Source organism: Narcine bancroftii, chromosome 9 (genome assembly GCF_036971445.1).
Source record: "Narcine bancroftii isolate sNarBan1 chromosome 9, sNarBan1.hap1, whole genome shotgun sequence".
In the NCBI taxonomy this organism is placed as follows: domain Eukaryota; kingdom Metazoa; phylum Chordata; class Chondrichthyes; order Torpediniformes; family Narcinidae; genus Narcine; species Narcine bancroftii.
Window position 1 is genome coordinate 83,356,319 of NC_091477.1, and position 23,989 is coordinate 83,380,307.

The 23,989-nt window shown below is 36.8% G+C and overlaps 1 protein-coding gene across 4 annotated transcripts in view; it reads right to left on the reverse strand.

The window, feature by feature from the left end:
* The window catches only part of clstn2a (calsyntenin 2a), a 453,983-nt gene that overhangs the window by 61,177 nt on the left and 368,817 nt on the right, over window positions 1-23,989 (reverse strand). For all 4 annotated transcript variants that reach the window (XM_069896652.1, XM_069896653.1, XM_069896654.1 and 1 more), the window contains exon 10: window positions 1,251-1,413. In XM_069896652.1, the coding sequence (XP_069752753.1) occupies window positions 1,251-1,413 (163 nt within the window). The remainder of the gene's footprint in view (window positions 1-1,250; window positions 1,414-23,989) is intronic.

Here is a 23,989-nt window from a genome sequence, read left to right on the forward strand (position 1 = left end):
CACAGAATTCTCCACCTCTACTCTGCAGTGTGACTCATCGTTGTTGCTGATGAGGTCAAATACTGTCATGTTATTTGCAAATTTGATGACTCTATTGGAGCTGGATCTCATGCTGCAGATATTGGTCAGTAGCGTCAACAGGAGTGGCTGAGCTTACAGCCCTGAGATATGGCAGTGTTCAGCCTGATGGTGCTCAAGGATTTGCTATCAATCTGGACAGATGATTTTCTGTTTGGAGGTCCAGAATCCAGTTACAGAGATGGGTATTGAGTCCCAGCTAGGACAGATTCTCCACAAGTCGTTTTAAATGCCGAGCTGAAGTAAAAATCAACTAACTATGGGTACCATTAAAAGGAAGGTACAGGAGGATCAAAATCAGGACAGCTAGGCTGAGGAATAGCTCTTTCCCCCACAGGCTGAGAGAATGCCAATCATCCCAAATATTTATATGCATTTATTTTGATTATCTATGTAATCTTTATGTAATGTGTATTGTGTGATTTGGTGCACGTACCATGGTCTGGAGGGACATTGTATCGTCCTGTGTATATTTATAATCAGATGATAATGAACTTGAACTTAGTAGGATCAAGATGAAAATTCTGAAGAATGGATATTGGCCTAAAAGTGTTACTAATTTTCTCCTCATGATGCTGACTGTCCAGAAAAGAATTTACAGCCTTTTATTTTTATTTAATATTTCCAGCATCTCCTATATCTTCTTTTTGTAACATTAAATTAAATAGGACCATTCATCACTTATGTAGAATGGCAGATGACATTGCTGGGAACTGGTTCAATATATTACTATGCAATTTCTGGCCCATAGTAATACCAGAATCTTATTAGCAGACATTTTATTTGCATATTCTAATACACTTTGTAAATTGTGAGAATCATGCAACTAAAACTGTAGTAAAATAATCAAGATAGGGTTACAACAGGCAGATTTTGTTTTGCAATGCTATACACAATTATTTTACATTCAATAAAAGGAAGAGTAAAATATATCACATAATGAGCTGTAATGAACCTAAAAGGGAGTTGAGAACTGAATGATTTTAATCATTTTATAAAGCAGGTTTTTTTTTTATATTCAAATGTGTCGAATTCAGTTGGTACAGCCATGAGGTCAAATACTGTCATGTTATTTGCAAATTTGATGACTCTATTGGAGTCTCTTTCTAACATGGATCAAAATGAAATCAGCCTCCCAACTTTGACTCAGTTTCCCCATTTGAAGATCTTACCCTGCCAACAGGCTCCAACAGTGAGCTGCATATCAATGTGTGACGGGTGGATGGGCCAATCATCTGTCACCAGGTACGGGTCATAAATCACTCCATCCACGTACAAGGTTACCACAGGAAACTCAACATTAATAACGTAATAATGCCATTCCTTGTCGCAGATCTAAAGAGAAGAAAGAGACTCCAGCTTTAGTTCATGTCAAAGTATATATTTAATTCTTTTGTTTTGCAAAAAAAAACCCAAAGCATTTAACTGTAACAACCAGAAAATGCTGGGAATATTCAGTCGTTCAAGCAGCACAGTTACAGTGAGAACCAGAGTTAACAATGCACTACCAAAATTAGAAAAGTAAGAAATCAAGCATGATTTAGTTTGCAGCAAATGAAAGGGGAAGAGAAAAGAAGGGGTAGGATGGAGACCAAGGTTGACCAAGAGACACAATTGCTTTTACTGCCATACCAGGAAAGAAGATAATTGTTTCTCAATCACAGATCAGCTTTCTGGAGGAGGGCAAGTAGAAGCAGACGAATGAGGGTAGTAGAAAGAGAAAATAAATGTGAAAACATTGAGGAGCAGAGCACAAAGGCTGCTGGAAATCTAAATGCAAAGAGAATGCTTGGATTGGGCAGTGTCTGTGAGGAGAGAAACACTGACTTGTTGGAGTGGGATAATGTTAAAAAACAACTGCTCAGTTCTGACTTAAACTGAAAAGGCAGGTGATTTGAATATTTTTAAAATTCTGCAATGAATCCCAAGGGTTGCAACCTACCTGGTGGAAGAGAAAGATTTCTTCATTTCTGCTGGGCATAATTCAAATATATAAGGGGTTAAAGAGTGCTGTGTGGGAGTGGGATATTGTATTTCAAAGCTCAGAGCCACCTTGGAAAACTAAATGGAAATATTACGCAAAGTGGTTACCCAATCTACATTTAGATTCACCATATCATGAACATGACAGTGCAGGAAATTGGAGGATGAGACTGATGGAAGGTGTCAGGGGAAAGAGAAAGGAGGACACACAGTTATGAGCTCAGTTTCATCACTAAAGGAGATAAAATCAAGAAAATTGGAGAATTTTATTGATTCCTTCTTGAAAACAGGGTGGGAGGAAGTGTAAGTGTGAAAGTGTGGAAGTCAATGAACTTGGAAGGGATATTGGTAATTACACTATTCTGATGGAGATAGGGTGTCAAAAAAACAAAATGTCAGATATGGGGACCACATATACATGGGAGCAAGTTGGAAACTGACAGCAAAGATAATGTACAAATGCAAGAAGGAGCACCTTGAATGTCATCAATATATTTGTAAAGGAATTGTTTCAGAACTCTTCCATACACATCACAAGGAAACAAGCACGTTTGGGCCCAAGCAAGTTCTCATTGATGTGTAATGACTTGTGGAAAGTGTGTGGAGTTAAAGGGACAGTTGTTCAACAGAAGAACAAATCCAGTCAGGCATTTAGTGGCGGAAGTTAAATGGTAGGGTATCTGTTCAAAAAAGTGAAAAGCCACCAGACCACCCCGGAACGTAGAATGAGCATGAGCCAGCTGGGAAAGTAGGGATGGAAGTGGGAAGGGAATACAAAAGGAGATAAAATAATTTAGTTAAGGTGGGAAGAAATGTTTCGTGGGTCAAGAGTAGGCTGCAACATTGGGTCTATATATACTTATGGATATTGCAGCAGGTTGTGCAGGGTTGGGGATTAAGAGGCTGAACATTGTGGAGGGAAGATAAACTAAGGAAAAGTAGCTCAGTTTCTTCACTGTACAGATGCCACCTGGGTATTTACTGAGTATTTCCAGGATTCTTTTATTTCAGACTTCCAACAATTCTGCACTCAGTTTTAGTATGATTTTTTTCTCTACTGCTTCATTCATCTTGGAATTGCTAATTTGTCGCATGTACCAAAAAAGCCAGAAGCTTCATTTTATGTGTTATCCAAGCAATCCAAATCATATAGAAACTGTTGCAATGATAACAAATACATTGATAAACAAGTGTAGGAATAGTGTAACAATCATCAAATGGCACAGGATATGGAGAACATACAAAAACATAGGCATGAGATCCTTTCAAGAGTGTGATAACCACACTCTTGTCCATGATTCTCGAAGTTTGCGTTTCTCCAGAAAGATAAGATACAATCAATAAATATTAATCTCTCTCTCTCAAAGAAGACACAAGGGCAGCTGTGTCATTGGTCACTTGTCTATCATGGTCATTCCCTTTGTTCTTTCCATCCTTCCTCTTTGCAGCATAAAACATACTTAATTTCTCATAATTCCAATTGCAATGAAAGGTCATTGACCCAAAATGTTTTTTCCTTTTTTCTCTCTCAGAAATTATGCCTGATGTGATCATTATTTCCAGCCTTCACTGCTTTCCTTTCTGATTTCTAGTATTTATAGTTTTGCTTTTCAAATAATCAGATATCCCATTACCTAACTTGGATGCTACCTCATTCAACACCTTGCTCCTTGTCAATGCATAATAACACTATTATTGGCTGTGCAAAATAAATCATATTAAAATATTATGACACTTATTGCAGATTTTCACTGCTATGGATTTTGAATAATTTAATAGATAACACATTCTTGGCAAATACAAGAAAAAATGGACTGATTCTTGATTTACCTATAAAAAAAATGCCAATATCTATCGAATCTATAATTATATCTGAAAGGATTGAAAGCTCTATTTAAAGGCGGAATTCATGAATGCATTTAATTTTATTTTGATTTGTTTTTGATTTTGAAATCTATTGAGTGGGAAGAGAAAATAAAAGGGTCTGTTCAAAGCACATGTATTCACCAGAATTTTATTATTGTTGAAAGATTAGAATTGATTGATCTCAGTCTTTCTTTTTCATTCCACCAGTATTTTTTTAAACAATACAAATCTGTAAATACATTTTTATGGTAATTACCTAATTTCTCAGGGACAAAAATCCCATGTCTTCTTGGTGCGTAATATCCAGGCGCCAGCTTTGATTCACAGTGTGATAGCACTAATGCGCTTCAAAAATTAATATTAAAATTGGTGATCATGTTAACAAATTATTTTTAAAAATGATTTAACATTCCAGATGTTAAAGTGTCAAAATATAAAGTTTAAAGAGATAGTACCTATTAATATATGTGAGGATTAATTTTAATTAACTATTTCAAAATAAAACCTACAAGTCGTGATTGCTTTTGAAATTAAAACCATAGTCGCATGAATAATCTTTTCTGTCTGAAGAAAACTGATGTCTGGCTCACAACAGGTGACCACATACAAGATAAAATAAAAACACAATGCTGGAGAAACTCAGCTGGTCAAATAGTGTAATTTACATAGCAAAAATGAAGATACATATCCAAAATTTTGGGATTGAGCCTTTCAACAAGGTTATCAAACCACAAAAGAGATGATCATTTGTAAACTGAAACCACAAGGAGACATTAATTTTTTGAATATTTTATTTTTGATTTTTTTTCCATAAATATATGTATCAAAATTTTCAATTTTAAATATATATATATGGTATGAGTGTGTGTGTATATATATATAAACAAAACACAACAACCCCTTCCCTCCCACCCCCTTCACAGTATAAATCCATACACCATGTGGGATTATAGTTCAATTTAAAAAAGAAAGTTTTTTTTATTGGGGAGGTCACTTATATTTTTATAATCATAGTACCTTTTTACAAATTATATTTGGGCCCCAATGTAGTCCAAATATGGTTGCCAAATTTTTATAAATATGTCCTATTTCCTCTTTAAATTATGTGATTTTTTACCCATAGGTGTACAACTATTCATCTCTGTTTTCCATTGAACTATCTGTCGAGGGGTGTTGGATTTCCAAGTAATCATAATACATTTCTTAGTCACAGCTAAAGCTATTTTAACAAATTAACTTCGGACTTTAGTTAGTTTGTTACCTATTTCAATAAAGTTGCCAAAAAGATAAAGCTCTGGGTCGTCTGTGAAGGCCACCCCTATTAACCTTTTCACACGACCATGTAACATGTACTAATATTCCTATTTCTATTCCACAACTAAAACATATCTCTGCTATTTCCAATTTTGATTTATGTAATTTCTGTGGTGTGATATAAAATTGGTGTAGAAAATTATATTATACTAATAAATGGACACTAGGATATCCAAACACCAATCCGACCAGCATCTTTCCATTATTGCAACTCCTAAATTTGACTCCCATCTCTCACCATCTCTGTAAACCTGGTTTTGCACTTTCATTTTGGAATGATCTTAACTGGAGAAGACAAAAAAAGTCCCATTAGCTACTCTATACTTATTTCTTAATTGTTCAAAAGACATAAAGATCCTACCATATCTTATTCCTCTGTCATACTATGAATTCAATATTTTATTATCCAGATTCATAGACAATAGTACATTTTTACATAAGTGTCCTCAGTGATATGCTTGCTATTTTCCTGATATATTAATTTATTTCTTGCCATATTCTAAGTATGTGTATTAAAACAGGATTATCCAATTTTTTTTGTTATTGACTTAACATTCCACATAAATAAAGTCCTTCATTGACTCCTCTTTTATTGAATTCAGTCCCATTCAAATCCACGAAGGGGGACGGTTTTCTTCAAAGATGATTGAAATCTTGCTCGTGCTGATAGATAAACAATTTTAAATCTGGAAGTGTAAATCCTATCAATTTTAGTCCCATGTTAACATTTCCAATGAAACATTTGGTATTATAGGAATTGTCTTATAAAATTATGTAATAATTTAAAGGAATTGTCAATGACTGAAAGAGATACTGTAGCCTTGGCATTACCTTCACTTTTATACAATTTATCCTTCCTGTTAATGTAATCACCAGATCTTTCCATTTCTGTAAATCTTTTTCTTTTTTTTCTAATAGAGGGATATAAGTAAACATATAAATTCTGTAAATTATTATCTGTCATTATTCCTAAGTATTTAATTCCATCTATTTTCCATTTAAATCTACTACCTTTTTTGTATCTTTCATAATCAAAATTCTTCAATGGCATTATCTCACTTTTATCCATATTTATTTTATATCCTGATATTCTTCCATATTTTTATAATAATGTTTGATATCTTATCAGTGATTGAGCTGGGTCAGACATATAGAGTCACACTTCATTATCAAATAAACTAATTTTATGTTCTTCCTATCCAACTTTGAAGCCCTCAATATCTGGATCTGTTTTTATAATCTCTGCTGGAGGTTCAATAGCTAGGATGAATAGTGTTGGAGATAGGAGATACCCCTGTCTGCTTGATCTACTCAAGGGAAATATAGGTGACATTTGGTTATTAATTATAATTTTACCTTGTGACTTATGATAGAGATTTTAATGCAATTTATAAATTTTCTACCTATACCAAATTTTTCCAACTGAATAAGAACATTCTAATCAGTCAAATGCCTTTTATGCATGTAAAGGAATAGTTATGCTTAGATTCAACCTTGATTTTGCCATATGTATTATATTTAATAATCTACTTTGATTACTTGAAGAATGTCTTCCTTTAACAAATCCCACCTGATCTGGATACATTAATTTTGGTAAATACTCACCCAGTCTGTTGGCTAGTACCTTTGCTAGAATTTTATATTGACCTGCATGATGAGATTTTTAATGGATCTCTACCTTTCTTAGGTAGCACTGTAATTATAGCAGTTGAAAATGTTTCTGGGATAGTTTGGGTCTCCACCACCTGGTCCAACACATCCATCAAAAGATGTACCAACAAATCTTTAAATTATCTATAGAACTCAGGAGGGAACCCATCTTCCCACAGTGACTTATTAGCATGTAAACTACTCAGAACGTTCTCTATTTCTTCCCTTGTAAAAGGTGCATCTAAATCATCTTTTTCTCTCTCTTCTAGTTTGGGAAGTTCAACATTTGTTAAAAATTCTTCCAACTCATTTTCATCTCCCATTAATTCTGATATAGCATTGACTACTGTCCACCCCATCTACGCCTCTCTTAAATCTTGTTGACCTCTATCAAGTCACCTCTCAACCTTCTTTGCTCCAAAGAGAAAAGCCCTAGCTCTGTTAATGTTGACTCATAAGACACATTCTCCAACCAGGCAACATCCTGGTAAATCTCCTCTCCAAAGCTTCCGCATCCTTCCTGTAATGAGGCAACCAGAAGTGAAGACACTGGAGTTTTGTGGAGGTGCAACGTTACCTCATCCTCTTGAATTAAATCCCTGACAAATAAAGGACAACATACCAGAAGTCTTCTTACCTACTTGGCAACCTCGAGAGATCTATGGACTTAAACCTCAAGCCTTCTGTTTTTCCGCACTGCCATGTATTCCACCTTCATGTTCAACATTCTGAAATGCATCAACACACTACCCAGAATGAACTCCCTCTGGCACTTCTCCACCCAACTCTGCATCCTGTCTATATCCTGTTGTAATCCTGACTGCATAAAGGTTTAAACCATCACGTGAATGACTTCATTCCAACAAAGATGTTTGACTATTCAGTAGTGTCTTATTCATTAAGATGTGCTCACATTGATATACAAAATTTGATGGAACCATTTGTCTGCACCCAAAATAATGAAGAAAAGGATGCAATTGAAAGGCTTGAAATTGTATGCAATCACCTGATGTTTTCTTTGATGCCATGATGATACACTGAGTTCCACTGAGGTATTAACTTAGGAGAAATTCAGGCCCCCTCCTGAATATCTGTTTGTTCAGAATAAAGGGCTTTACAGCTACATCTCTGGTCTCTGCACGGCTCATTCAAGTCACAACAGCAGATTTCATTTGCCCAAGATTATTTTCTGACCATTAACCAAGAATATTCAACTTTAATTGGTTGGATTTGCAAGAGATAGCTAAGATCAACTACTGTATAACATTACTTCCATACAAAAGAAAATCCAGACTATTTTCCTTTCGATTTATTGAATTGATTTTGAGACCTTGCTGAGTTTCTCCACAGCATGTGTAGACTTTTGTGTGTTCACTCTTTGAAATTTCTATGCTCACTTGCATAAGCATCTGAAATTTCTCATGGAAATAACCTTCTACAGCATCCTGTAGAATAAGTACTAATAATGTAGATTTGCACAGGTCATGGTACTGACACCAGCAATTCATTCATGAGACTGTAACACCTTTTGTTTAGCCACAAATATCAAGAAACACAAACGTTCAGTGGTTTGGTGACTACACCTAAGGGAAGGACTAGCAGGTAAACAAGCAATGCATTTCAGATCTATTGTAGACAAGTGACTGGGACACAATCTGACCCACTGTGAACAAAGAATCGCAAGATTTTGGAGCAGAAGTAGGTCCATTGGGCCATCAAATCTGCCTTGCCATTCTAATCATGAGCTGATCCATCCTCTCACTCAGTCTCACTCCCCGGCTTTCTCCCCATAACCCTTGATGCCCTGACTAATAAATACTTGTCAATTTCTGTCTTAAATATCCCCCTGACTTTGCTTCCACATTGCCTGTGGCAACAAGTTCTACAGACTCATGACCCTCTTCAGTGGTTCCCATCCTTTTACTTTCCACTCACATAGCACTTTAAGTATTCCCTATGACATAAGTGTTCTGTGATTAATAAGGGTTTGCTTAAGGTGGTATGTGGGTGGAAAGAAAAAGTTTGAAAACCACTGTTTTAATCATTGCAAATTGATTCGTTATGTGCACAGTTTTATAACTCTAAAGGAAATGGGCCAATGGCAATTTTTTTTCAAGCAAAATATTTCAGTAATAATTGGGTCTAGAGCAGTGATTCTCAACCTTCCCTTCCTACTTGCATACCACCTTAAGCAATTGCTTACAAATCACAGAACACTTATGGCATAGGGAATACTTAACATAGGGAATACTTAAAGTGGTATGTGAGCGGAATGTAAAAGGTTGGGATCCACTGCTCTAAATAAAGTAATTTTTCTCCATCTCTATTTTAAAGGGATGTCCTTTCATGCTGAAGTTATGCCCTTCTGTCCTAGAAACCCCTACCATGTGGAACATCCTTGCCACATCATCAGTAGACTGCAGAAAGTTGGTAGTCACTACAATGGTGTCGCTGGTTACATGTTTTTAAAAAATCCTATAACTGAGCATAGGATGTGTCCACTGAACACTGTCAGTTTCTTTCAGAAGTCTTGGCTTCACCAACGTGATTTGTTGTGATGTTTCACCCTATTGTTGAGGTGCAGTTGAGGATAATTGGATCTTTCCTGGACCCAACACACCAATGGCACCGTGAAGAAAGCACATCTGCACCTCTACTTCCTCAGGAGTTTGCGAAGGTTTGGTATGACATCAGAAACCCTGGCAAGTTTCCACAGAGGTGGGGTGGAAAGAGTGCCTGAGAGTGTGATTTGTTTTTAAATTATTTTATTGATTTGTGTTTTATTTTCCTTCATTTGAAAATGAAGGAAAATAAATCACAGATCAATAAAGATGTAACGATTTTAAAATATGCTCAGGGCTTTGACATTGTATCAGCTCCAACCCCAGCAATGGCTTCTATAAAAGTATGACAATCCTTTCATAAGGTGGGGCTTTACGACAAATCCACCTTGTCTACTCAACAACTCCCAGCTGTAAAAAGTTAGTGACATTGACTCAGGTGGAATTAGAATAATTTTGTGGCATTATATGTCCCAATGGTTGTCAGCATCTTCTTTCATCCGTTTACACATTTTATGATTTGATATGTGAGGAATAAAGAAATTAATGTATTCGTGTATGAAGTCAGTTGTGACGTTTTTTTGCTCTTGGCTTAACCCTATCTCAGTCACATGCCATGCCACAGAATTGGCATTCTTGCTCCTTCAAGATACATTTTGTGAGCATTTGGCTGGAGCCTGGCCTTTCTGGTTCTCTCCCTCAAGTCCCTGAGGTGACAGTGGGGTCTGTCATCCACTCTGTGTTATTTTCTCTTTGGATTCTCTGGAAGAGATTGGAAGCCAATACTTGGTTGAGATTGAGATGACCATTCTTGTTCTAGCAACAAAACCCTGTTACTCAGTATTTGTAGGTCCAGTCAAGTTTAAATGAAACACAAGAAATTGTAGACGCTGCCATCTTAAGCAAATGAAGGGAAGTTGGAAGGTCTCAAGCGGTCATTTGTGGAGAGAAATGAATAGTCAACATGGGAAGAGTAAGGTGTGAGTTGGAGATAGCAAGCACAAGTAAATATTTATTTGTAAATAGCATTATTCTTTGTACTTCTAGTTAAATGCTAATTGCATTTCATTGACTTTGTACCTGTACTTGGTATAGTGACAATAAAGTTGAATAAATCTAAATCTAAAAAGGAATTGTGCTTTATTTTGTGCTTGCTATCTCCTATTCTCACCTTAGTCTTCAAAATGGTTCTCAACCAAAAACATTGACTGTCTGGGAATATCGTTGAACATCCATTAGGATCTCTCACACCACCACAGACTCCATCTGTCCTGTAGGTTCAGGTTTCACTCTCTTGCCCTGCAACTATTTTTTTAAGCTTTTTCCTCCTCGGTTGGTCCTTTCACTTGGAGTTCCACACCAATGTGATATGGTAAAACCTCAGAGAATCCAACTATTTCAACAAAAGATTGTGGGTACATTTGAATTAAGTTTCTTGGAGAGCATTCTTTCAATTTACTTTCAATTCTCAGTCTGCATCTCCTCAATCTCCTGCCTTATTGAGCAATTGTAGTTTACCACAATGTCTCAGATCCTTCTATTTATGTGGAATGCATTTTTTTAAAAAACTTTATTTATTCATTCAGAGTACAGATAATAAGTAACATATATAACAAAAAACCATAAACATGAATGATATATTTTATATATATATAAAAAAAGAAAAGGAAGAGAACCCCCCCCCCCCCCTCAGCCAACTTTCCTAAGGAGAGCCATAAAGAGAAGAAAAAAAATATTAAGAAAAAATTAAGATCTAATCAATGTAAATCAAAATGTAAATATTCTGAATATAACAACCACTTATTAATAAAGAAACTATAGTTATCACATGAAACATATGTAATTTTTTCCATTATTAAACAATATTTCATCTCATTAAGCCATCTATTAATATCAATCATATTTGTATCTTTCCACATACTAGCAATACATTTTTTTTGCTACAGATAAAGCTAAACATACAAAAGCAAGTTGAAACTTATCTAATCCCAAACCTTTCAGAGGTTGCAATCTACCCAATAAAATACTGTTGGATCTAAAGGTATTTTAATCTTATACAAGTATTCTAGAAACAATTGAACTTTCTTCCAAAAAAATTGTACATATATATATACATGATCAAACCGCATGAAAAAAAGTTCCAACAGAGTTACCACATCTAAAACACAAATCTGATTCATGAAAACTATACTTTTTTAGTTTTTCAGGTGTTAAGTATAGTTGATGTAAAAAATTATAATTAATCATTGCATAGCATGCATTTATCAGTCTAGTTACACTATCATAACAAATATCTGACCAATAATCCTCAGAGAAAGTAAAACCAATATCCACTTCCCATTTACCTTTGGATTTATCCCAACCCTTTTTATCCATACCATCCTGTAATATTTGATACATAAATGAAATATAACTCTTCTCTGGTGCCTTCATAAGAAAAGTCTCAAATTTAGTTATTTCAGGTAAGGTCATATCTCTTCCAAACACATGTTTTACCAACCATCGAATTTGATAATAAAGAAACAAAGAATTCTTATCAATACCATAACTGTCCCTCATCTGGTCAAAAGATAAAAATTTACCTTCTTTAAAACAATCTCCCAAATTTTCCACACCTTTAAATCTCCAATATAATAAACTTCAATTATGTATTGAGAAAGAAATAAGCTGATTATTATACAATGGAGTCAAGGCCGATAATTCAGCCCTAGAACCTATCATTTTCTTTTTCTTTATCCATAATTTCATTAAAATATTTAGTATAGGCACATTATGTTGCTGTAACAAATTTACATTCCATCTAAACAAAAATTGATGTATTTCAAATTCAGAGATATTTGCCATCTCAATTATAGGGGGCTGTTCCAAATCCATCAATGAACTAATAAATTTAAATTGGGCTGTTTCATAATAATTTTGAAAATGTGGTAAACGTAATCCCCATAAATCATATTTCCAAGTTAATTTATTCAAAGCTACTCCTGAAAATTTACCTCTCCATAAAAATTCCCTAACCATTTTATTCAAATCTCGAAAAAAAAATATTATCAGGTAAATATGGAATAGATTGAAATAAGTATTGCATACGTGGAAAAATATTCATCTTAATTGTATTTATTCTACCCAATAAATTAATAGGTAAATCTTTCCATTTAATCAAATCAGTTTTAATTTTTTTTATTAACAGAACATAATTTAATTTATATAAAGATTGATAATTAGCATCCATAATTATACCCAAATACTTAATTTGATTCATCCATTTCAAATTAAGAATATTCTTATAAGCTGAATAATCTCCTTCACTCACCAGTAATATTTTGCTTTTTTCCCAATTAACTTTATATCCAGAAAGTCATCCATATTACATCAAACACTCCTTCAAATGGAAAAGTGATTGAGCTGGATTTGTTAGGTACACCAATACATCATCAGCAAATAAATTAATTTTATATTCCTCATCTAAAACTTTCATACCTTGTATCTGTATATTTTGTCTTATCAACTGTGCCAAAGGTTCGATCACTAACGCGAATAAAGCTGGTGATAAAGGACAACCTTGACGAGTAGATCGCATCAATTTAAATGGTTTCGAAATCAAACCATTCATCAGTACTCTAGCTACTGGTTTACTATATAAAGCCTTAATCCAACTGATAAAAAAAGGACCAAAGTTGAATTTCTCCAAAACTTTGAACAAAAAATTCCACTCAACTCTATCAAACGCTTTTTCGGCATTTAAAGATATCACCATCGGGTGGTCTGAAGATTGTCGAAATCTATTAATCAAACTCTTCTTTGGCTTGGCTTCGCGGACGAAGATTTATGGAGGGGGTAAAAAGTCCACGTCAGCTGCAGGCTCGTTTGTGGCTGACGTCCGATGCGGGACAGGCAGACACGATTGCAGCGGTTGCAAGGGAAAATTGGTTGGTTGGGGTTGGGTGTTGGGTTTTTCCTCCTTTGCCTTTTGTCAGTGAGGTGGGCTCTGCGGTCTTCTTCAAAGGAGGTTGCTGCCCGCCAAACTGTGAGGCGCCAAGATGCACGGTTTGAGGCGTTATCAGCCCACTGGCGGTGGTCAATGTGGCAGGCACCAAGAGATTTCTTTAGGCAGTCCTTGTACCTTTTCTTTGGTGCACCTCTGTCACGGTGGCCAGTGGAGAGCTCGCCATATAACACGATCTTGGGAAGGCGATGGTCCTCCATTCTGGAGACGTGACCCATCTAGCGCAGCTGGATCTTCAGCAGCGTGGACTCGATGCTGTCGACCTCTGCCATCTCGAGTACTTCGACGTTAGGGGTGTAAGCGCTCCAATGGATGTTGAGGATGGAGCGGAGACAACGCTGGTGGAAGCGTTCTAGGAGCCGTAGGTGGTGCCGGTAGAGGACCCATGATTCGGAGCCGAACAGGAATGTGGGTATGACAATGGCTCTGTATACGCTTATCTTTGTGAGGTTTTTCAGTTGGTTGTTTTTCCAGACTCTTTTGTGTAGTCTTCCAAAGGCGCTATTTGCCTTGGCGAGTCTGTTGTCTATCTCATTGTCGATCCTTGCATCTGATGAAATGGTGCAGCCGAGATAGGTAAACTGGTTGACCGTTTTGAGTTTTGTGTGCCCGATGGAGATGTGGGGGGGCTGGTAGTCATGGTGGGGAGCTGGCTGATGGAGGACCTCAGTTTTCTTCAGGCTGACTTCCAGGCCAAACATTTTGGCAGTTTCCGCAAAGCAGGACGTCAAGCGCTGAAGAGCTGGCTCTGAATGGGCAACTAAAGCGGCATCATCTGCAAAGAGTAGTTCATGGACAAGTTTCTCTTGTGTCTTGGTGTGAGCTTGCAGGCGCCTCAGATTGAAGAGACTGCCATGAGGCGCCTGCAAGCTCACACCGCACGGATTAATCAAACTAATCACATGTAAAATATAATCCGAGGCATATCTATTCTTTATGAAATCTGTCTGATCCATATGAATCAGCTTAAGTAAAAATTTAGCCAATCTATTCGCAAAAATTTTAGCTATAATTTTATAATCCCCATTCAACAATGAAATCGGTCTATACGAAGATACTTTCAAAGGATCTCTATCTTTCTTTGGAATTACTGTAATTAAAGCACTGGAACAAGACTCAGGCAATTCATAATGTTCTCCAACCTGACGTAGTACATCTCCAAACACTGTAGAGAAGTCATCATAAAAAAAATTCTAAAATTCGACTGTAAATCCATCATCACCAGGCGATTTACCTTTTGGCATTTCCATCATAGCCATTTTAATTTCCGAGTCAGTAAATGGTGCTTCCAACTGTATATCTACATCCTCTAATGTTGGTAAATTCAACTGTGATAAAAAAAGATCAATCGATCCGTTTCCTTGTTTTCCATCAGATGTATATAACTTTTTATAAAATGAACAAAATTCATCATTAATCTCATGAGGTTCATACGTAATAAGCAAATTCCATCTAACAGCATTAATAGTCCTCAAAATCTGTTCTTTCTTTAATTGCCATGCCAACACCTTATGTGCTTTCTCTCCCCATTCATGTGGAATGCATTTGATTTATTTCTCTTTGTGGGTCCTTCTGGTTTGACACACCCAGGTTTTGCAACTTAACTTCCTCTACACTGTCAGCTTATTGCTTTGTTTCAGGAAAGATCTTTTGGGATTCCCCAAGTGATACAATGTTATTTGAAACTCCCATATACAGTATTATCTATTGATGCTTATGGTCTTGTTTCTAACTCTTTTCTTCCAACAGGAGTGGTAGTGGAGACTCATTTATCTCGCAGTTTCCTCATCCTGTCACATCATGCAGATAGTTCCATAACAATGTATCTTCAAGCTCTCTGCTACCTTCCATGGCATGGATATAGTGATGTGCTTATTTTCAATTGTTTTCTTTTTCCTTTGGAGCTTTTTCTCTTTACATGACCAGGGTTTATATCTTCTCCATGTGGTTGCAAGTGACACATTATTTGCAGTTTGATCCACATCCTGGATAGTTGTTCTCTGTGAACCTTGAGATTATTGACATTTACTGTGCAGCTTAATTCCAGTTAACTTTCCATTCTTTTGTTTTGTTGACCAACTTCAGCAACTCTGATCCCATTTTCTGGAAGGTGGCTGCGAGAATAGTTGAGGGAATGGTGTGATCATCAATTTGTGTTCTGCCTCTACCTAGAACCTGTGCAACAATGACCTTCCCCTCCATCAACAAAGCTTCCCCCTGTCTGGACATGCTGAGACTTCAAAAGTGCTATTCCAAGAACCTTTCCTCCATTTCCTTGTATTTACCAGTTGAGTTTCTAGATCTTGGTAAGAAATTGTCTTAAGCCTTTCAACTTGTATCTGGAGATCCATGAATTAGATTTAAATCCAGATGTATGTACATAATTCCCTGAAAGTGGTGTCACAGTTAGATTGGGTTGCAAAGAAAGCTTTTGGCATCTTGGCCTTCATAAATCAAAGTAATGGGACCAGGAGTTTGGATGTTATGGTGAGGTTGTATAAGACATAGGTAGGGCCAAATTTGGAGTATTGTGTACAGTTCTGGTCAGCAAACTTCAGGAAGGTTATCAGTAAGATTGAAAGAGTTCAGAGAAGATTTACTAGGATGTTTCCGGGTCTTCAGGAGTTGAGTAACAGGGAAAGATTAAACAGGCTAGGACTTTATTCCAAGGAGCATAGGGGAATGAGGGGAGATTTGATAGAGTTTTACAAAATTATGAGAGGTATAGATAAAGGCGAGTAGGCTCTTTCCACTTAGGAAAGACTAGTCTGGGTCAGACTAGAAGGGCCGAATAGCCTGTTTTCTGTGTTATAGTGATCTAGGTTGAATCTCTTGAAGATCTTCTCAGGATTTTTATTATTCAACTCATTTATTTCCCAACTGCTGAAAACATTCAACTCTTCATCTCCAGTTCATGAAGGGGTGAACTCTTTTTCATCACTGATGACTTAAAACGTTGAACATTCCAAGTACCTCCACAATGTCGACAGATTTCTGCAGCCATCTTTCACTCACTCCGTTTGCACATCAGTACAGGTTGTTAGTGTTACTATTTTGATAGGACAAATTCAGCATTCCTATCATTCCTTGTGTCAAGTAAATTTTACTCACTAACCCAACTTCTTGTTCCCATTGCTTTATCCTTTAATTACATTTTATAAGATTCAACTCTATTTTTCTTTTCAGAATAAAGATCATTTGGTGCCAAGCCATATAATGTGTGGCTTTACATGACATAAATCCATTTATACCTTGATGAAGGGGCTGAAGCTTAAAGCATCAGTTATGTATTTTTTTAAATCTTTGCTTTAAAGAGGACACTGTTTGATTTGTTGAGTTTTGTCCAGCATTGTGTTTTACTCTGCAGAAAACAATGTCGATCATTGTTCATATTATAAGAAAAATAATGAACAACTGCCTTGTGCAAGTTCATTGAACAAATGGAACTGTACAAGTCCTCACCTTCATTGGGAGTAGTCCTGGATGCCACTGATGATGTAAGCGATGCGATACACAGGTGTAATAGTGCACGTGCCTATGTTAAACATCGGTATGAATTTCAGATGCAGGAGAAGGAGAGTGAGAGTGTCAGGATCACCCACACATTGGGAAGGCCAGAGGAGTTGAGCTGGGTGGTGTTTGGGGAGTCGAAGAATGCGACATTGTGTTTAGTGAGTAATGAAAAGAAAGTCGACTCCATGGTGTGCTAAAAGAAACGAGTGAGTGTATTCTCTATCTTTTTGTAAGTTGTGGTAAATCAGTGCTGTTACAAAGTCACAAATAATTTCAACTCTGACAGAATTTACAGCCAGTCTGCTGGTAAAAGAGACTGCTTGGTTGGCACAAGCTCAACTCTGGAAAGCAAATGGAGCACAAGCCATAACAAACAAGAGCACTGACTACATCTGCAGGCAGGATACTGGTCCAACAGCTTCCCTAAAGAGACCTCTCAAACCTCAGGTAGCTTTGCTGCAGACAAAGCATCAAACATCACCACCATCAATGTTGCTGCTCATGCAGTTGCAACTCTACTGATACAAATATGAAGTTAATTTTTCTCTTGCTTTGGTGAGACATATTCAGAAGTAAACAACATACCACATGCTCCTTCGCCCTGAATGATAAAATAACATTGGGCAACAAAGATTTTGCTTTGGTTTGGGTGAATTTTGTGGATTTTGGTCTGCTGATTATGAAAATAACCTTAAGTCTTTCCTATCATGTACCATTTTTTAGATATAACCTCAGTTTGTGATTTTCTGTCATGTTTTAAATCTACTAGTACTAAAAGCAAGCTTTTTTGGCCAGTCCAAGCCTAGGCAAATGTTGTCTTAGGTCTGAACATGTTTAGTCAGGATAGATGCAGACAGTCTATAAATGCAGCTCACATATAAAGATGATGTGCATTATATTGATATAGATTGAACACATGTTGATGCACATGTTCTTTAGGCAATAGCTTTGTGAGTGTACTTGACAATAGCATTTATTGCCTTCAAGAAAGGGCTCGGATTTGGATTAAACATGTTAAATATTACAAAAGTTAATTTAATGTTTCTCCAACTTCCAACGTGATGCAGCAAATCTGAAATAATCTTTGCGTTCAGATTGAAGTTGTCTATTATAATCCCCAATTTTTTTTTCAGGAAGTAATTTTAAAAAAAATTGTTATCCAGTGTAATCCGGATGAAGGAGCCACCAAAGCTCACCCCAATATTATCCACATCTGAAAATCTGCTGCTATGTTCACAGAATAGCCATCAGACTTTGCCAGCCTGGGTAGTTCACATTCATCATGGTACATGGCATTAAGGAACGCTACATCACTTGCCTTTTCAACTTTGCTGGGTCAGTCAACATTGCGGATCAACAGCTAAATTTGGTTTCCCATTTTGTTAGCCAAAGGAGCCCAGATTGGTTTTTCACACCATTTCATAGGTTATAATATGTACTCTTTTACAGAGTACAGTGGCCTCCATAATGTTTTGGAAAAATACACTTTTTTCCTTCTTTATTTGCTCCTATGTTTCACAGTTTTAAATTTGTAATCAAAGAATTTACAGGTGATGAAAGTGCACACTCCAGATTTTATTCAAGGTGATTTGTAAACATTTTGGTTTGACCATGTAGAAATTACAACACTTTTTATATATAGTTCCCCCATTTCACGGCACCATAATGCTTGGGAGATGTGGCTCCATAGGTGCTTATGATTACTCAGGTATGTTTGATTGCTTCATTGGTGCAGGTATAATTGAGCTAGGTTTTCTTCTAAGCTTTTGATCACCTTTGGATTCTGTATTTGCCATCTTTTAAAATAAGGACCAGAGTTGTGCAAATGAAAGTCAAAGAAGCCATTAGGAGGCTGAAAAACAAAAATAAAATAGTAAGACACATCGCCCAAACCTCAGGGTTACAAAATCAAATATCTGGAAAATCATTAAGAAGAAAGAGCATACTAGTGACCTCAGTAATTGCAAATGGATTCATATTCCAAGGAAGACCAAATGATGACAAAAGAAATACTCTTCAAGAAGTAGTTGTAGATGTGTCAATGACTGCTGTCAGTAGAATGTAATGATAGTGATCATGTTTACATGGCTACTAGTAAGGCCTTGATTATAGTTCCTGTTTGATTAGATTTGGCTGCCAGCAGGGGGCTGACACAGAGCAAGAGACAGTATATTAGATCTGTAATGGAGGCTTGCAGCCACATGGCATGCCTCATGTGCTGTTTACAACAACTTTAAGGTAAAGAATCTTTTCTTTTATCCATGTGTTGTCTAAGAACTCACACATACGAATACAAGATGAAACAAAGAAGACCATGAAAATAAATACAGAGGCTGCATTGCAAGATGCAACCCACTAGTTAGCCACAGAATGGATGGCCAAATAACAGTTTGCCATGAGGTATTTAAAAGAGCCTGAAGAATTCTGGAAAAATGTTTTGTGGAGAGATGAGACCAAGATTAACCTGTATCAGAGTGATTTTTAAATTTAAATTTAGACATACAGCATGGTAACAGGACATTGCAGCCCACAAGCCTGTGCCATCTAATTACACCCAATTAACTTACAACCCATTGTAAGTTTCAAACAGTGGGAGGAAACCAGAGAACCTGGGGTAAACTCACGCAGAAATGGGGAGGATGTACAAACTCCTTACAGACAGCACGGGATTTGAACCCTGGTCCCGATCTCTGTAATGGCATTGCGCTAACAGCTACATCAACTGTGCCTCCTAATGATGTCAAAAGCAAAGTGTGGAGGTGTAAAGAAACTGCCTAAGATCCAAAGCATATCGCCTCATCTGTGAAACATGTTGCGGTGGAGGTGTAATGGCCTGGGCATGTACAGGTGCTACAGGTACTGGTGCACTTATCTTCATTGATGATGTAACTGCTGATGGCAGTAACAAAATTAATTCTGAGGTGTATAGAAACATCTTATCTACTCAAGTTCGAGCAACTGCCACCGAACTCATTGGACGGTACTTCATCCGACAAGACCATGCTCCCAAACATATTGCTAAAGCAACAAAGAGTTTTTCAAAGATTTAAAAAAAAACTGGAAAATTCTTGAATGGCCAAATCAGTCACCTGATCTAAATGCAACTGAGCATGCTTTCCATACAATGAAGAAAAAACTGAAGGGGACAAGCCCCCAAAACAAGTAGGAGCTGAAGATGGTTGAAAGGCAGAGCAACCCCAGGGAAGATACTCAGCACTTGCTGATGTCTATGAAGCAGCTGTTGCATGAAAGGGATGTGCAGTAAAGTACTAGACATTGTCATGTCCCAATTATTATGGTGCCCTGAAATGAGGGGACTCTGTAAAAAAAATGCTGTAATTTCTACATGGTGAAATCAAAATACATACAAATCACCTTGAATAAAATCTGGAATGTGCACTTTAATCACATATGAGTTGCTTGATTATCAATTTAAAATTGTGGAGCACATGGAGGGACCTGTAAATATACAACAGGCCCACACCTTGCATTACACACTTTCTCTCAACTTTTACTCAAGAAGAAAAATGATTTGAAATTCAAATAACCACAAAACACTTTTAATAATCTCATAATCAGCTTGTGGCATGAGAAAAATACCTCCTTTTGGAAATGCATTTCTTTTTGGAAACTATCTTAAATTGTACTTGGAGAATAAACGCACCAATTCACATATAAATAGAATGTATGCATAAATATTACATGGTTTGTTTCTTTTTGATGTTTATATCATGAATGATTTAATAGAACTGGGAGAGGTTCCACTGATTTAATGGAAAAGTATTTCAGAATCAGAATTCAGCAAGGACACCCGACTTCCTATTGGTTTTGCTATTTTGTATCTGACAGTAAGTGCAGGGTTATAAAAGGACAGAATATTACCAGCACAGGATCATACAAAGATGTAACTCAGTGTAGATCATTAAAGGGGAAATATTTTTATGTGCCTTTCACAAAATTCTTGAAAATCAAGGGAAATGGCAAGAACAGTTCAAGAACAATTTCTTCCCAACTGCCGACTCTTCAACCTCTCCATGGTGCACTAATCACAAATTGCTCCCACTATTGCAAATCACTTTTTGTTTGCACTGTGAATATTTATTAATTACCATGAATTTGTCTCTTTTATTTTAATTCAATTAGTTCATTATTATAATTTTTTTTTTAAACAAGTACTTGTTCAGTTGTAGCAAGTAAGAATTTTGGTGCAAATATACCTTGTACAATGTGTATGACAGCACCTAATAGACTGAATATGCCTGGGACTGTCTGATCTTGGAAGCTAAGCAGGCACAGGACTGGTCAGTACTTGGAGGGGAGACCGGCTAGGAACACAGGGTGCTGTAGGATACTGTGAGGGGGCGCTGGTCAAAATGGTGACTCTCTGTCTGCCTTATGGTAGACAAAAAAGTTAAAGAATTTCATGTATGTTACATTCTAAATGTAGTATTATGTGACAATAATAGAACTTAAATAAATGAAAATCTTAGCAGTCTACAATTTATAAAGTTTTGAATTCCCAAAATGAGTCCCTCGATTTGTATGGGGCATAACTTGTTTGCATATTCTGCAAACAAGTCTTCCAGAGAGAAAAAAAAAATCAACAGAATTCAGTCAGTAAATTAGGTTGTGGCCAAGGAGAGAATAAAAACATTGTACAAATGAAGGTATAATTCCTGATTATTTCCGACATTATCTTGTCAGAGGGAACAAAGCTCTTCTGACTGTTAGCATGTGATATTCAATTTTCTTTTCACAGTGCCAGCCTCATATCAAAGTGAGAAAAGTCAAACGAGATGTGAGATTTGCCAGAGAGTTTAATATTTATAACACACCTGAAATTATCGCATCTCCCAGGAACATACTACTCCAAAGAATTATAATGGATATTTTTAAAAGAAAAGATACAATTCATCCTTACACTTTCCTTTAGATAGTTGGATGAAAGAATTGTTACTTCATAAGCAAGAAAAAAATTAAATGAACACAATTCCCATGTTTAACCAGATTTCTTTGATTTAATTATTTCCAGCCATGAATCATAGGCTCTCCTTTATAGGTTGTTACTGCATAATTATGATATTTACAAACTGCTTGCCAAGTGCCTAAGATTCTTGAATGTGTCCAGGCATTAGGTGTGATAAAACTCTGAACTCTATTGAGGCATCACAGTCTCTGTTATTCAGGAAAGTTAACAGATGCTATGATTGTAGTGCAATACACAAAAGTGTTGGAGAAACTCAGCAGATCACACAGCATCTGTAGGAAGCAAAGGGTAACAATGTTTCAGGCCTGAATCCTTCATCAAGATATGAGCAAAAAGTAGGCAGGTGCCTGAATAAAAAGGTGGGGAGCGAAGAGGAGGGATGGGGGTGGGGGGAGAAAGGAGTGGGGAAAACAAACGTTAAATGGATGGGAGGGTACAAAATATGTGTTCGGATCTCACCAAGGCATTCAAATTGAAGCAATTAAAAATTCTGCATATTTCTCAGTGTGACTACTGTATTGTTGTAAAAAGGATCAGTAGGGATCAAAATATGCTCTCCATCTCTAGCGTGGCACAAAATGTCAATCCAGTATGGGTAACTTTCAACGAGCTCAGTGGTTCTCATCCTTTTTCTTTCCACTCACATATCACTTTGAGTAATCACTGAGGACAATGGCAGTGATTTGACTGCTGTTCCCGCAGATCAGTGCTTGTTAAATGGAGCCTTACAAGTCAGAAAGTGCAGGAGTAGGCCATTGGTGCTCTGTGATTAGTAAGGATTGCTTAAGGTTGATATGTGACTGAGAAGGGAAGGTTGAGAATCACTGTTCTAGACCCAATTGTTACTGAAATATTTTGCTTGAGAAAAATTGTCATGGGCCCATTTCCTTTGGAGTTATGAAACTGTGCACATAACAATTCAATTAGGTATGATTAAAACAGTGGTTTTCAAATTTTTCTTTCCACCCACATACCACCTTAAGCAATCCCTTACTAATCACAGAGCACCTATGGCATAAGGATTACTAGCTCCTCCGATCAAGGGCAGCATCACCAGCAATGTCCACATCTTGTGAATATGCCAATGAAAAGGTACTGAGGTCAATGGCAGTGATTTGACTGCTGTTCCCACAGATCAATGCTTGCTAAATGGAGCCTTACAAGTCAGAAGGTGCAGGAGTAGGCCATCTGGCTGGTCAAGTCAGCTCCACCATTCAAACAAGGTCATGGCTGATCTGCCAGTGAACTCAGTTCCATTGATTTGGCCGCCATAATTCCCATAATCTCAAAAATCTATGTGATTATGATGATGTGATACCATAATCCATAAATGATATTACCTGCTGAACCAATTAAGAACTTGCAGATAACCTCTGTGCTTCCAACTTTTATGGTGAAAATAATAATACTTTGCCTGTTAGATTGCACTTCACTTTTTAAATTTCTTAAATTTATTCATATAGTATGGTAACAGGCCATTTTGGCTCATAAGCCTGTACTGCCCAATTTACACCCAATTAACCTATACCCCCAGTACATTTTGAACGGTGGGAGGAAACCAAAACCCCTGGGGAAAACCCACACAGACACAGGGAGAATGTTCAAACTCCTTACAGACAAATCGAACCCTGGTCCCAATCGCTGGCACTGTAAAGGTGTTGTTAGACTAACAAAAGAAAAAGTCAGTCATAAAGTCTAAGAGCTGCCTGTCATTGTAACATCTGTCTAACTTTGGCAGGTTATAGGAGTGTTTCAACTTAACATTGCAATGAACTGTGTGACAGGGGAAAGGGCTAACATTGTTTGCTGCTCCAACAGTAGAATCATCCCCTTTTCCTGTCAATCATTCACAGTCTTACAACATGTCATTATGAACAGAGCAGTCTGCGCCGAGGAAAAATCTTACCTCTGGCAGGCGATGTGCATATGCTGCAGAATTTACCTAGAATAGTTTGTGATATTAATTATTCTAGCATTAACTGGACAATTAAAGGATGTTCACAAGTAACATAAGCTTTCAGGCAACAATGGATA